Genomic DNA, 14,402 nt, shown 5'->3' with positions numbered 1-14,402 from the left:
TGCCCCCCACCACGCTCCGAAAGCCGGCCCCTAAAGGACACCTAGGTGCTGACATGAAGAAGAGGATTAGGTGACCAGTTAGCCAGTCAAACTCTTCTGACACGGGCAAGGGGAAGGCCCAGAAAGAGGTCATGGATCCTGCCCTGGTCTCGAGGAGACTCAGCCCAGGCCACCTCGCGGAGCTCCATTACCTGGATCACGTGCTTGCAGCAGCAAGAGGCCAGGTGGTGTCACGGTGAGTGCCCAGCTTCGGGGGCCAGCTTGCCTCTCTGCGAGCTGTTCCCCCCACCTCGCTTTGGTCATTTGTGAAACGAAGATGCGGGGCTAACAGTACGGCCCCCCAGGGAGCCGGTGAGATTTAGCAGGTTGCGCAAGGGACCCTGCTGGGAGAAGATGTCCTGTGCTTATTTGCCTCTGGGCCAGCATTGCAGTTCCTGAGCCTGGGACCTCAGGGGGCCCTGGGCTTCAGTGCCCTGCCCGCACGGTTGTGCAAGCACTCTTGGGTCTCCTGTTACCCGGGAGCCGGCAACAGACCAAAATAAAGGGAGGGGACGAGCGGGGAGGGCCGAGCGAGCCTCTGCAGGGAGTCTGACCAGGTCAGCTGGGAATGCCTGTCAGCCGTCCAGGGTGGCTCCTGCGTGGGCCTGGAGGTGGGTGAGTGACTCACGCTAGTGCCCTCTCCACCCCCGCGCCCAAATGCTCAGCCCTCCCCAGCCCGGGGCTCACCTAATCCCCACAGTGGGAGTCGGGGGGCCTTTGCACCCGAGCCGAGGTCTAGGGTTGCACCACGGTGACTTCACACGCAGCACCATGTGCAGCTGAGCGACCGTGCAGCCGTCTCCCGCGAGGTGGGCAGCGAGGTCAGCCTGGCAGCCGCTGCCTCCCTCTAGCTCCGATCTGGCCACAGGCAGCCGCTGCCCCGGGACCCAGCGAGGGGATGGCCGACCAGGAAGCCAGCGGGCTTCAGGTCCTGCTGCGCACGCTTCAGGTAGGAAGAGGTGGAGGGGGTTGCGGCCCGGCAGGCTGGGGCTCTGCTGGCCAGCCTGCCTTGGGGCTGTGCTCCCGCCGTCCCCTCTGGCACCGGTGGCCAGTTTGCTAACCAGGGACAGCGGAGCCCGGGAGCCAGCAGCAGCTCTCACCTTGAGGCTGACCTAAGTGATGCTGTGATCTTTAAATATTAACTACGACTGTGTCAATGAGCGTGTCTGCTTAAATTATTGAACCTGGTAGGATGAGAGGCTTGGGCTGAAGGACCTGGGTTTGCTAGAGGTGGGAAAGATGGAGAAAATGTCTGTATGACAAATGAAGACCTGGCAGGAGCCCTGCCAGCAACGCCTAGAAAAGCCTGGAACAAAAGGGGAGCAGGGGAGAGGACTCCTGTGGGCTTCTCCTGCTCCATGGTTATTGCAGGGGCCCCAGAGCGGGGTCTGCAGCAGGACTGCCTAGGATGCATGCGAAGCCTGCGTCTTCCCAGGTGGGATGTGGCCAGAAGGGATCGGAATCACCAGGGACGGGGCCTGGGAATCTGTCTCCTTCTGGGGGATCCTGTTCATTCCTGATTTGAAGAATTCTTGTCCTAGAATAGTAGTCTGCAAACTTGTCTGTGTGCTAGAATCACCTGCAGGGTGTTAAAAAATGGGGGCGTCTGGTACCCACTTGGCCAAATTTGGATTTGATTAGTCTGGGGAGCGACCTGAGCCCCGGAAGCTTGAAAACTCCCTCAGGGGACTCCACATGCAGCTAAGGCCCAGAACCTTCACTTTAAGGCTCGGGTAGATGCTTGCACTTAACCCGGGGCAGGGGATGCCCCACAGGAGCTGAAAAGGTCTTTTGCTACAGCATTCTAGACCTGAAGTCCATGGACGGACCTCATAAGGGGGCAGGCTTTAGGGGCTCCGGGACCCCATTCCCTGGTTCAGAAGGTAAATGTTTTGTACTGATGTTCCTCTTACCCTTCTATGAAAAGCTGTCTTAGTTTTCCTCTGATCCTTAAGGAAATCTGTATCCTAAAAAATTTAAGTACCAATACGGGGCACCTGGGTGGCTCAGTGGGTTAAGCCTCTGCCTTCGGCTCAGGTCTTGATCTCAGGGTTCTGGGATCAAGCCCCACTTCAGGCTCTCTGCTCAGTGGGGAGCCTGCTTCCTCCTCTCTCTCTGCCTGCCTCTGCCTGCTTGTGATTTGTCTCTCTGTGTCAAGTAAATAAATAAAATCTTTTTAAAAAATTGAGTACCGGGGCGCCTGGGTGGCTCAGTGGGTTAAGCCACTGCCTTCGGCTCAGGTCATGATCTCAGGGTCTTGGGATCGAGTCCCGCATCGGGCTCTCTGCTCAGCAGGGAGCCTGTTTCCTCCTCTCTCTCTGTCTCTCTCTCTCTGCCTGCCTCTCTGCCTACTTGTGATCTCTCTCTGTCAAATAAATAAATAAAAATCTTAAAAAAAAAAATTGAGTACCAATAAATTCTGCTTTCCAGAAGACAAAGAAACCGAGTCTGGGAAGTCTAACAGCTTCCCCAAAGGTCATGAAACTACCTAATAGAGAAACTGGGACGCCCACCAAAGAACTCCCATATCCGGTAGACTTGGTGTCTCTTGACCCCTTCTCTCTGATGTATAAAAGGCAAGGATGCGTTTTAGAAGGGTTGGGGGTGGGAGTGGACCTCAAAATAAATTTGCATTTGGGCAGGTTCAATCTCCTGTATTTCCCACCAGTGGGGATTTGTAATTGATATTTAGAATGATCGCTCCAGGGCAACGCAAGATTCTCAATCATCAAAGAAAGATTTAATTATGTTCAATATACCCTACTTATTTCCCAATTAACCAGAACATTAAAATAACCGGAACATGCTTCCCCTGTGCGCCTCACTGATCAGAATCTAGCGGTTGAATTGGTTTGGCTTCCTGGCCCAGCCCTCTCCAAGTGCCTCCACCAGCCCCGTTCCCATCTTGCCAGCGGATGTCAGAGGTCTGACATACTTTAAAAAAAGAGAACAGCGGGACGCCCGGGTGGCTCAGTGGGTTAAGCAGCTGCCTTCGGCTCAGGTCATGATCCCAGCGTCCTGGGATCGAGTCCCACATCGGGCTCCTTGCTCGGCAGGGAGCCTGCTTCTCCCTCTGCCTCTGCCTGCCATTCTGTCTGCCTGTGCTCGCTCTCTCCCCCTCTCTCTCTCTGATAAATAAATGAAATCTTAAAAAAAAAAAGAGAGAACAGGGATACTCTGTGGAATGACATTTCGCTATGGGTTTGTAGCTCAGGAGACGCTGGGTTCCTGAGAAATGTTTTGCCAAAATTCTTTCCACAGGGGAATCCCAAAGCTCTTACGAACTCAAGGCCGTTCCTCCTTCCTTGTGCACAAAGGTGATAGAAGGCTTTGTATTGCTTCTCAGACATCTGAGGAAGACAGTGGTTACACGTGAGCAGAATGTGAATGGTGAGTTCCTTGTGTCTTTCGGGAGCACCCCAGAACATTGCTAAGGGAAAGGAGAGAGAGAGAGAGAAGGCGAACAGACAGACAAAGCAAGCACAAGGCTGACAGAGGTCCCCATGGTAAGAGAGTAGAAATCCTCACCCAAGAATATCACCCCTTCTGCCTCTTTGGGACACAATAACAAAATAAAAGGGGTCATGAAGAAATCATCCATTTCCGCAGCTTCCCTTTCATTGCGCAAACAGGAAAGGGGGAAATGATTTTTCCCACCTCAGTTGAAATGCAGGTTACCTCTGTCCTGAAGGTATGAGAATCAGATTTTCACCCAGACGTTTTCCAAGTCCCCGACTCACAGCTTGGGTTTGAGGCAGAAAATCAGATTGCGTCTCGGGGGCCTGAGTGAGGGAGAGGCAGGCCCCAGAGCAGGTGTGAGAGACAGAGGACGGGATCCTGTCCCCATTTCTGGCACTTCCCAGCTGTATGTCCTTCGGCAAGTCCCTTCGTTTCTGTGTCTGTAAAAGGGGGACAATAATAACGTTCCTCAGGGCCTTGTGCGAGGATGAAGAAAATCCATTTGACAAGGGTTTATAAACTATCAGTGGGGAATGACTGTTGAACAGTCGACTGTTCCAACGACTGTACTTTTTATGATTTCCCTGCTCGAGCGCCCACTGGAGAGGCTGGGAACGCTTGCCTCCCCTGTTCTTCAACTTGCCCTGCTCTGCTTCCTGGGTGAACTCCGACATACTCGGAAAAAAGGGAAGGTGTCTCAGTCTGTCCTGCTCTCGTCTCTCCGCGGGGTTTGAGCTAATGGGGAAGATGGGGAGCTGCCAGGGTAGCAGCAAGTGGGCTCCACGCCAGCTCCGATGCCGCGAGTCCTCACCCGCCCGCGTCCCACAGTGTGCCAATTAACTCCCTTATCAACACATGAAAAATGTATAATTACTCGGTCAGCTTTGGCGCGCTCTGAGCCGCGAAGGGGGACACAGTTTTCTGTTTGCATTTGTACTTTATTACTTTATGTTCTAGCTGCTCACTCTGAAACCAAAGTCTGCGTCTTTGCCAAAATGTGCGTCGTGAACTCCTTTTTTCTCGACCTGGGCTCCAGGAACTTTATCTATTATGGATTGAGAGTCAGACTGTAGGATGTGAAGCTTCCTGCCTCGATTTAGCGTTAAGCTTAGGTAGTAGAAAACCCAGATGGGACAACAACTTTTCTCTCTCCCTTGGACTTCTTCCTCCAAGGATTTGCAAGATAGTAACAGGTGATTTCAGCCCCTGGGCTGAGAAGAGGGGATGAGTGAAAAAAACGGTGATTGATATGTTTCATTCACAGTGCTTAGGGGTTTTGTTTCTAAAAGATCTGCTTGAAAATTTCCTTTCTAGAATTCTCCATGGAGGATGTGGGAATATCCATGTATTGGACATCCATAGGGCCAGGTGGAGTGGAAACTGAGACTTCCCCCTGGACATAAACAAAAAGGTTTGGACAAATCAAGAGGACTTTAGGTAGAAAGCACCGTGTAGACCTTTAGAGATCACAGAAATGCTCTCTTGGGGAGTCTGAGATGGAGGGATTTGCAGAGCCCTATTTCAGCCTCAACACAAACGGGAACAGAAACTGAAGTCTGTTTTAATTTCAAGCATCAGTAGAAGCAAAGAAAAAGAAAATCCCCTAAGGACAAGTGCCAAATGAGAAAGGGACAGAATTGGCAAGAGTTAGCCTCTGTCAGTGTCTGAGGAGTGAGTTGGTGCCAGTCAAACTGGAGAATGAAGGGAATGGAGGCGTGGAGGCGGATGTTGAGCTTGGAGTGGGGAGAAGCCTTTATTTGGTGCTTTGTTTTTCCAGGACCCGTTGCTGTCACTGTTCCTTAAGTTCTTCGGAATTAGAGATTGGAACAAAACGAACATCTATTAAGGGTCCTCTCTATGCCAAGTTTTTCACTCGTGACTTCACACCTCTCTCTGCCACCTGTGAGGGAGGTGTGGTTTTTCTCTCTTATAGACGAGACCACTGACTCCCAAGGGTTCATGAGAGAAACCTAGAAGATCCCTAGAGGAAGGATAGGAAGTGGATCTTGTCAATCCGAAGTCCTTCCAGTGGTCTGTGGTTCTTACATGACCTAGGGAATGCCCACTCATTCTTTATTTTGAGGGCACGACCTTGGCCTGATAGAACCTGAAGGTTGAGGGGATGTGGGTTCTGAATGAAAGAGAGAAGCTTATTTAGAACTAAAACCTTCCATATCTTATTTGTTATGTGGATAAATAACTCTTGATAAGGGAAGGTAACACTTTTGATTTGGGTAAATTAGATATTTTCAATATCCATCCCTCTGTCCATCTCTCGACCCATCTATCCATCCATCCTTCTATATGTCCATCCATCCATCCATCCATCCATCCATCCATAGCTTCTATTTGCTCAAAGAGATCAGAGGAGACTATTTGGTAGGATGATGTATTGAGAAGGTCTTTGCCTCTTGGCTCAGTCATTCAAAACTTTTGTGCCCCAGGACAAACTACTAAACTATTCTTTACTGAAAATTTTTTTTAAATCTGTGAAACAAGAATTATAGTACTGACTCATGGGCTTATTATAGGTTTAGATAAAAATGCATGTAAAATATGAGCATGGTGGTATGCACCCAATAGCTAATAATTACTGTAATTAAGCACAGTCCCCGCTCTCATGAAAACGTAGCATTCACGTGAAAAGGTAAGGAATGAAAAGGTTTGTAGAGCAAGTCTGCATGTGACGAATGCAATGGTAAATGTAAATATCAAAAGCAAACTCTACGGAAGTTGGGAGAAGAAACTCCTCCTGGCTGGAGGTTCAGAGAAGGCCTCAGAAAATGGGTCAGATTTCAGCAGGGAAAGGGGTGGTTCCCACATTAGGGAGAGTACGCAGTGATCTTCCTCATGTCAGGAGAGTGTGGAGAGGTTTCAGGAATTGCCATGGCACTAAATTTGAGTAAAACTGGAAGTTTATGAAGGGGAAGAAAGGAAATAGAAATGGAAGTTTGCCTAAATGTTGGAAAATCTTGAGTGCAAGCTTCAGATCTAACCAGGTCCTTGGGAATGGCTTCCTGTCTCTAAATCCAGGTGGTGGGGGCCATAGGCGAGTCAGCCAAGACAAGAGTTCTAAAGAAATTTGGACAGGGGGGTCTTTTGACATGATCGCATCCGTTTTTTTCTTGTCAGGTAATGTGACATGTTCCCCATAACCACCCCATCTCTGACCTGCCTTCTGTTCTCATCTTATTCCTACCCCTGCCCCAGCCTCCAGCCCTAACCTGCAGACCTTTCCATTTTCTTTTTTCAACCCTACACTTCACCCCAAACTGAGCCTCTCCCCATTCCTAATCCCACCTCAGGGGGAAAGCCTGGGATGAATGGAGGCTCAGGGTTTGGGGGAGGAACACTGTTTTAAACATTTTCTCTTTTTCTTCCCTTTTTTTTTATTTGGAAGAAACAAATTATTTGAGAAGCAGCATTCAAATGTTCTTGTGTCAAAGTGGCTCTGATAACATGGTATACTCAAAGACCAGCGTTGAGTTGAAAAGTCCTATCCTCTATGAAAACACTGATTCGAAGGGGCACCTGCACCCAGATGTTCGTAGCAGCCTTATCAACAATAGTCAAATTATGGAAAGAGCCCCAAAGTCCATCAACTGATGAATGGATAGAGAAGATGTGGTGTATATAACTGCAGTGGAGTATTACGCAGCCATCAAAAGAATGAAATGTTGCCATTCGCAAGGACATGGATGGAACTGTAGTGTATTATACCAAGTGAAAGAAGTCAGTCAGAGAAACACAAATACCATATGATTTCACTCATATGTGGAATTTAAGTAACAAAACAGATGAACATAGGGGAAGGAAAAAGAAAAGAAAGAGAGGCAAACCATAAGAGACTCTTAACCTTAGAGAACCAACTGAGGGTTGGTGGAGGGAGGCAGGTGGGGGCAGGCTAGATGGGAGATGGGGACGAAGGAGGGCACTCGGTGTAATGAACACTGAATGTTGATCACTAAATTCTACTCCTGAAACCAATATTCCACGAAATGTTAACTAACTAGAATTTAAATAAAAACTCGAAACTAACAAACAAAACAAGTGGGGTAGTTTAAAATAAGGTCACACAGAAATGTTTCTGATTAAAAAAAAAATTCGCATTACTGGTAACATGTTGAAGCAAATGGCCAACTTAGAGACCCGTACCCACAGTAGGAATCTGTAACCTGGCAACATTTACTCCACAATTTACTGTTACTAAAACTGGAGCCGCTTTTTAAAAAAAATTGTGGTAAAGTATTTGTTGTGTGAAATTCACCATTTTAATAATTCCTAAGTGTAGAGATCAGTGGCGTTAAACAATTTCACACTGTCGAGTGACCGTCACCACCATCCATCGCCAGAACTTTTTCAAGTCCCCACACTGAAACTTGGTGCCCATTAAACACTGATTTCCCTCTCCCCTTCCCCCAGCCCTTGGCCATCAGCCTTCTACTTTCTGTCTCTGAATTCGACTGTTCCAGGTTCTTCATTTGAATGGAAATCGCACAGTACTTGTCCTTTGAGTCTGGCTTACTTCACCTAGCATGATGTTTCCACATGGACGCATTCTTACAAAAGCTGAACGGTCTCAGTCTGAGCCCTGGGAACTGGGGAAGTATGGAACCCAGGAGGGGAATCTGATCTGTGTTACCAATTACTGAGTCTGTAAGAGTGGCACGGGCAGCTCTGAGTACGGCTGGGGGTGGGGTGGGGGGTCTCTTCATCTTTCAGAAATGGGCACAGAGAAATGCATCTTCTCGGGGGTCACCTCCAGATCCTTTTTGCTAAACCTGAAATGAAGGAAGTTGGGGGGTCTGTGGGATCTGTACTTTTCCACGGAGCGAATATTACTTCAAAGTGATAGATCTCCAAACCAGGCTGTCATGGGTGTGTAGGATGAGGCAGAGATTAATAATAGAAGAGCTTCTGGGAACGAAACAATAAGTGGAACGAAGGACATGGAAACAAACAGCATCATGGGGAGTATGTACTCAATACATATTTTTTCTTTCCTTCCCTGCCTCCCCTCTTTCTTCCCTCCCCACTTTCTTTCCTTTTTTAAATAAATTTTTGCAAACTGAATCCATTGCTGTCACTAGGACCCAGATGGAGTAACGGGGAACTCTCAGCATCCCAGAACACCCCCTTCTCTCCCTTCAGTCACTGTTCTCGCAGTGTAGATGCTAGCTAGCAGCTAGCCACGCAGCCTGGTTTCTACACCACAGATGAGTCCTACACCCTCTGTACTTACATCAATGGAACCCTGCTGCCAGCCTGCTTTGTGTCTCGCTCGTCTGACTCAGCCCTGTGAGCTTCCTCTATGTTGGAGATCACTCCCGTTCTCCGTGCTGCAGACCATGGCTTGTTGTAGGAATAGACCATGATTTATCTGTCCTTTCTAGAGTTGATGGTATCAGGGATAGTTTCCTTTTCTGGGTTCTAACAAACATTGCTGCTGGGAACATTCTAGTACGTGTTTTTGTGAGTATCGGTGCGCATGCTGGAGGTGACTTGAGATGTTTTGCGGGGAGGGACCTTGTCAGCTTCCTGTTCTGTGGGTTTGGCCCCCCCTGTGTGATCCCTCTCATGGTACTAGTTCAAATAATAACTAACTTCTATTGAACAGTTGGGAGCCAGGCAAATTCATTCCTCAAATGCCTTTTCTCATTTAATCCTTGCAGCAACCCTAAGAGGCAGGCAGTATCCTTATCCTCATTTTAAAGCACTAAAAGATTGGAGAGCTTGACAAGTTTCCCTCTGTCACAAAGTGAGAGCGGGGGCATCGCTGGGATTTGAGTGACGGACTCTGACATCAGTGGTATTGCTGGGTGTCAGTCGCCAGCTATATTGACTCTCTGAGGGCAAGGAAGGGCATCGAGAAGGTTCTGAACAGGTGTGCCTGCTGGGAAAATGAAGGACCTCCTCCCCCCGCCTGGCACTGGGCATCCCTGGGGAGGATAGCGACTGTCCCCACAAGGCTGGAAAGACTGGCCAAGAGGATGAAGAATGAGTGCCTAGAGCAGAGGTCAGCAAACTCGGCCAGGGCCAGGGAGCAAATTTTTGAGGATTTGTGGGCCACAGGGTCTCTGTCACAACTTCTTAATCTTGCCGCTGCTGCAGCTGTGGATGATATAGAAGTAGATGGTGTAGACAGGCATGACTGTGTTCTAGGAAATCTTTACGTGCAAAAGCAGGCAGGGGGCTGGGTTTGGCCGGTGGGCAGCGGTTTGCCGACCCCTGGTCTGGAGGCCTTCTGTCACAAGCCTGGTATGTTAGTAGCCGCAAAATGCCACGGGGGACCTCCCCTCCTCTTCCCTGGGTGTCCCGCTCTGCCCCTAGACTGCCCTTCTTGCCAAGGCAGCAGATCGAATGATGCTCTGGATGTCCGGGTCCCTCTGGGGGTGAGTCTTACAGAACCTGACGTGCCCAGTTCAGAAGCCGTGTCCCGAGTCCTTTCTGCTGCTGTCGCCTTCTCTGCTCTAGGGATCGGTGGAGGCAGTGACTGTGTCCGTCAGCCCTCTGGGCATGGGCTTCCGAGGTCATTTCCACAGCATTCGTCAGCCTCACAGGTGGCGGTTCTGTTGTTGTTGCTCGCATCCCACAGCCCTACCTGCTCAGGATATGGTTAAGCCTGCACTTCTCAAACTAGGTTCTATGGAACACCAATTTCCCAGTTTCCCAGGGATCCCAACAGGTGTTTCCCTTGCAGAGGGTCTTAGGGACAGATGGTTTTGAAATGTTGTGATCAATTTACTAGAGGTCTTTACTGAAAGATCATTAATCTTAAAATCTTTTCAACTCTTTGTGTCTTTCAGCTCTCAGTTTAAATGTCTGTTTTTCAAAGAGCTGCCCTCTCTGTGGTTTGACTCTCTACATGGAACTTCTATTCTCTGGGGCGCCTGGGTGGCTCAGTTGGTTAAGCCTCTGCCTTCAGCTGGGGTTATGGTCCCAGGGTTTTGGGATCGAGTTCCCCATTGGGCTCTCTGCTCAGAGAGGAGCCTGCTTCACCTTCTGCCTGCCCCTCCCTCTGCTTGGACTCTCTCTCTCTCTCTCTCTGACAAATAAATAAAATCTTTAGGGGGAAAAAAGAGCTTATATTCCCTGAATAATAATATTCTTTGTGTCCTCCCTTCCATCTTCCATCAGGGTAGGAATCTCATGTGTCTTGTTCACTTCTTGTCTCTACTACCTAAAGCACTGTCTAAATCATAGTAGGTGCTCAATAAATATTTGTTAATCAAATAATTAAAGGTACATGGTATGTTAAGTTGGGGATTTAATATGTAACATTTTCAAACTGTCTTGGGGACGAGATAATTTTTATGGCAAAATCCCACTTGTATCTCACAGGACATTAGGGAGACATGGAACACATTTGGGAAATGACAGTCATAGGCCAATGCTATGTTAAATCACTGTGAGTCTGTGAAGGTCGAATTTCCCCTGGTCTGGAAACAACCTCTGGCATGCCGAAACTATTCTGATCTGAGTGGCTGCAAAGGTCACTCCTTGGGAGACCTAGAGTCATTCCTCTGTTCAGTGAATTCTACTAGCTGATGACTCCACCGCCTGTCCGCTGGTCTGGAGTAGATATGAATTCTGGTCCTTAATAAGGAGAAAGAATATAAGAAGCAGACATGGAGGTTTAGTAGAAGTTTCTTCCTAGAGGTCAAGAGAGCCATTCTGCTTCTGATCAGGATGCCAGGTGGTGATAAGGATGGCATTAGTCTCAGGTTTCAGATGAAAGGCAAGGTCAGATTTCACAGTTGGGGTATCTGATGAAACTTTCCCTCAGGGACTTGGGGAGAAGGCAGCATCTGCAATAAATGTCAGTAATGAATTCTCTCCCTATCCTGCCGGAAAAAAAAACCCCAAACAAACCCAAGTGGCGTTAACATCTCTAATCTCTGGATCCCACCGATCAGTACAGTTCAATGCCCTGCATTTCTGAATACTAATCTTCCTTATCCCGTCCCTCTAAAGACTCAAATTAATGCAACTAGTTCCTATGACAATACAGGTATCTTTCACTTTTCATAATAGAAAGAGGTTATGAGCAAATCACCTTTTCTCCTTGACTTTCACTATTAAATCATAAAATATATATTACACATCCTCATGTATACTGGTATATATCATACATACATATCTACCTATCTATCTCTATCTATATATCTATATATAAATATGTAATGTTCTAAAGAAAAAAGATTCCCCAGGGGCACCTGGGTGGCTCAGTTGGTTAAGCAACAGCCTTTGGCTCAGGTCATGATCCCAGAGTCTCAGGATCGAGTCCCACCTCAGGCTCCCAGCTCCACAGAAAGTCTGCTTCTCCCGCCAACCTTCTCCTCTCTCATGCTCTCTCTCACTGTCTCTCCCTCAAATAAATAAAATCTTAAAAAGAAAAAGATTCCCAAATGACAAGCTAAAATTTTGGACTGAGGAAGAAAGAAAGATGATGATAATATTTGAAGAAAAATGGGTATAAAAATTGAAGGAGTGTTTTTTGCTGCAAGCCGCTCCCACATTTGCTGAGCTCTTACTATATGCCAAGAATTATTCTAAGCACTTTACATGTATGTTTTCAGGCAACCTCACAAGACTCCTAGTGGGGTACAATTATTATCCTCATTTTACAGATGAGGAACACAAGGCGCTTGCTCCCTGTAAGTAGCAGAATCAGGATTCGAACCCAGGCACAGCCGGGCTCCAGACTGCTATTAATTAACCGCTATTTCTTAATCAGGTAAAGCATCTCTTCTCCTTTGATCTGTCCTTGTTACCACTAGACATTTTTTTTCCTGATTGAAGAGGTATTACAAGAGGAATGGAGTTGAAGGGTATTAAGAGGTATAAACTTCCAGTTATAAAATAAGCTTAAGTCATGGAGATGAAAGGTACAGCATAGGGAATAGAATCCATGACAGTGTAATAATGTTGTATGGTGACAGATGGTCACTACGCTGAATGTCGAGAGCATTGGGTAATGTATAGAATGGCTGAATCACTATGTTTTAGACCTGAAACTTAGGTAACAGTGTGTATCAACCATACTTAAATAATATCAAATGAAAAAAGTAATGTAGGCTCATTCTTTTTTTTTTTAAAGATTTTATTTATTTATTTGACACAGAGAAAGAGATATCACAAGTAGGCAGAGAGAGAGAGAGAGGGAAGCAGGCTCCAAGCTGAGCAGAGAGCCCAATGCGGGGCTCGATCCCAGGACCCTGAGATCATGACCTGAACCAAAGGCAGAGGCTTAACCCACTGAGCCACCCAGACACCCATTAGGCTCATTCTTATAAACATTTAATGAACACATAGATATAAATTATAGGGAGTAACCCTCCCCCCTCCCGCATCAAGTCCTGCTCCAAAAGATAACCCCGCAAGGGTCTGCCCTCAATTTTTTTAGATGATTATATACATGCGGCAATATGTATGTTTCTACAACTATGTAACTATGTCTGTATCATTTTAACCCCCTGTTGTTCAGTTTGTTTTTCCTACACATCTGTATAGCTGAGCATCTTTCAAGCCAACACATAATAGACCCAGCTCAATATTTTGTGGTAATTATATAGTAGTTTAGTATATGGATGTGCCATAATATAAATAAAGAGAAGTGCATTTTCTTCTAGGGTTTCACTTGAATTTGACTCTTGTTTGATATTAGATATGTTACGTTTCAGTAGTCAACTTCACCAAACTCTTCTTTCATGGGTGATTATTATTACCGTTTTTGTAGGCACTGTTATATTGGTTTCCGGTGTATGATAGAGTGATTCAACAATCATGACAAGTGCTCTTCTCAATTTTCATGGATTATTTTTGTCCATGAGACATTTCTCCCCCAGGGTCTTCCTTTTACACCTAATGATGTTTCAATTTAACCCTGTTCCCTTCTCTTTTCTTAAGTGTTCCTACTTTCAAAGAGCTGCCCTTCCAAAACCACACTTCACCAGTATATGGCAAAAGAGTTAAATTTATGTTTTTCACATTTCTTTCCTGGAAGATCCCAGTTCTGTAGCATCCAATAGAGTTCTGCTTCATAATATTTGGAAGCTTTACATTTGACATAAATGTTTCTTTAAAATGAACGCAAAAAGGTTTCTTGGCTGGATTTCAGGAGGCCAGAGTTGATTTTGGATGCTGCCACTGATTTTCTGTTCGACTTGAATCCCCTGGGCCAGCATCCTCTATGTTTTGATGGTTTTCAGACTTCAGTGCTAGGAGATTTTCCCAGCAATATCATCTGCTTCTTTGCTATATTATGACTCTCTTGTTATGGTTCATTCATTTATTAAACAACTCTCTTGTGCCAGAGCCTGTACTAGGTAATGGGTGGCAAGATTCTCAGAATATTATCAGCCAGGCACTATCCTGTTGAAAGTCTTCCAAATGCTAACGACTAACGTCAGGAAGAATGAGATCCAGAATGCTGTGGTCACACCTGTCCCCCTCTGCTCCATGGACCATTCTATCCTGGTGTGACTGGCTGAGAACACATTATTAGCATCACTCCAAGTCTCTGGAGGGAGATCAGAAGACTCAGCAGCTGTAGTATGTTCAGCTATACCTATGCACCTTTGTTAATTTGTATGTAGTCTTTTTTTAAAAAACTAAAGGGCAGTGATTCTCAATCTTTCTTTCTTTCTTTCTTTCTTTCTTTCTTTCTTTCTTTTCTTTCTTTCTTTCTTTCTTTTTTTAATTCCTGGAAGCAGGGTATCACAGTTCACTTTTTGATGGCATTGAAGTCTAAAGACACTTTCCCCAGATAAATGCGCAAACAAACTTTTGCAAATAATTGCAGGTTTCACTTTTCGAAAGTGTTTATTTGGGTCTGTTTCATGGCATGGAGCTCTCCAAAGTCAGATCAGTAGAGGCAAGTTCTGATTGCACAAGAGAAACCC

The 14,402-nt window shown here is 46.6% G+C and overlaps 1 protein-coding gene across 1 annotated transcript in view; it reads left to right on the top strand.

Annotated features, from left to right (window-relative positions):
- The first annotated feature begins 705 nt into the window (after positions 1-705).
- Positions 706-14,402, top strand: part of AGBL1 (AGBL carboxypeptidase 1) — a 527,687-nt gene continuing 513,990 nt past the window's right edge. Inside the window, exon 1 of the mRNA XM_059180043.1 lies at positions 706-988. Coding sequence (XP_059036026.1) covers positions 938-988 — 51 coding nt within the window. The 5' untranslated portion in view covers positions 706-937. The remainder of the gene's footprint in view (positions 989-14,402) is intronic.

This window comes from Mustela lutreola, chromosome 7 (assembly GCF_030435805.1).
Source record: "Mustela lutreola isolate mMusLut2 chromosome 7, mMusLut2.pri, whole genome shotgun sequence".
NCBI lineage: Eukaryota > Metazoa > Chordata > Mammalia > Carnivora > Mustelidae > Mustela > Mustela lutreola.
Note: the sequence above shows the minus strand (reverse complement) of the source record. Positions and strands in the feature narration are given on the sequence as shown.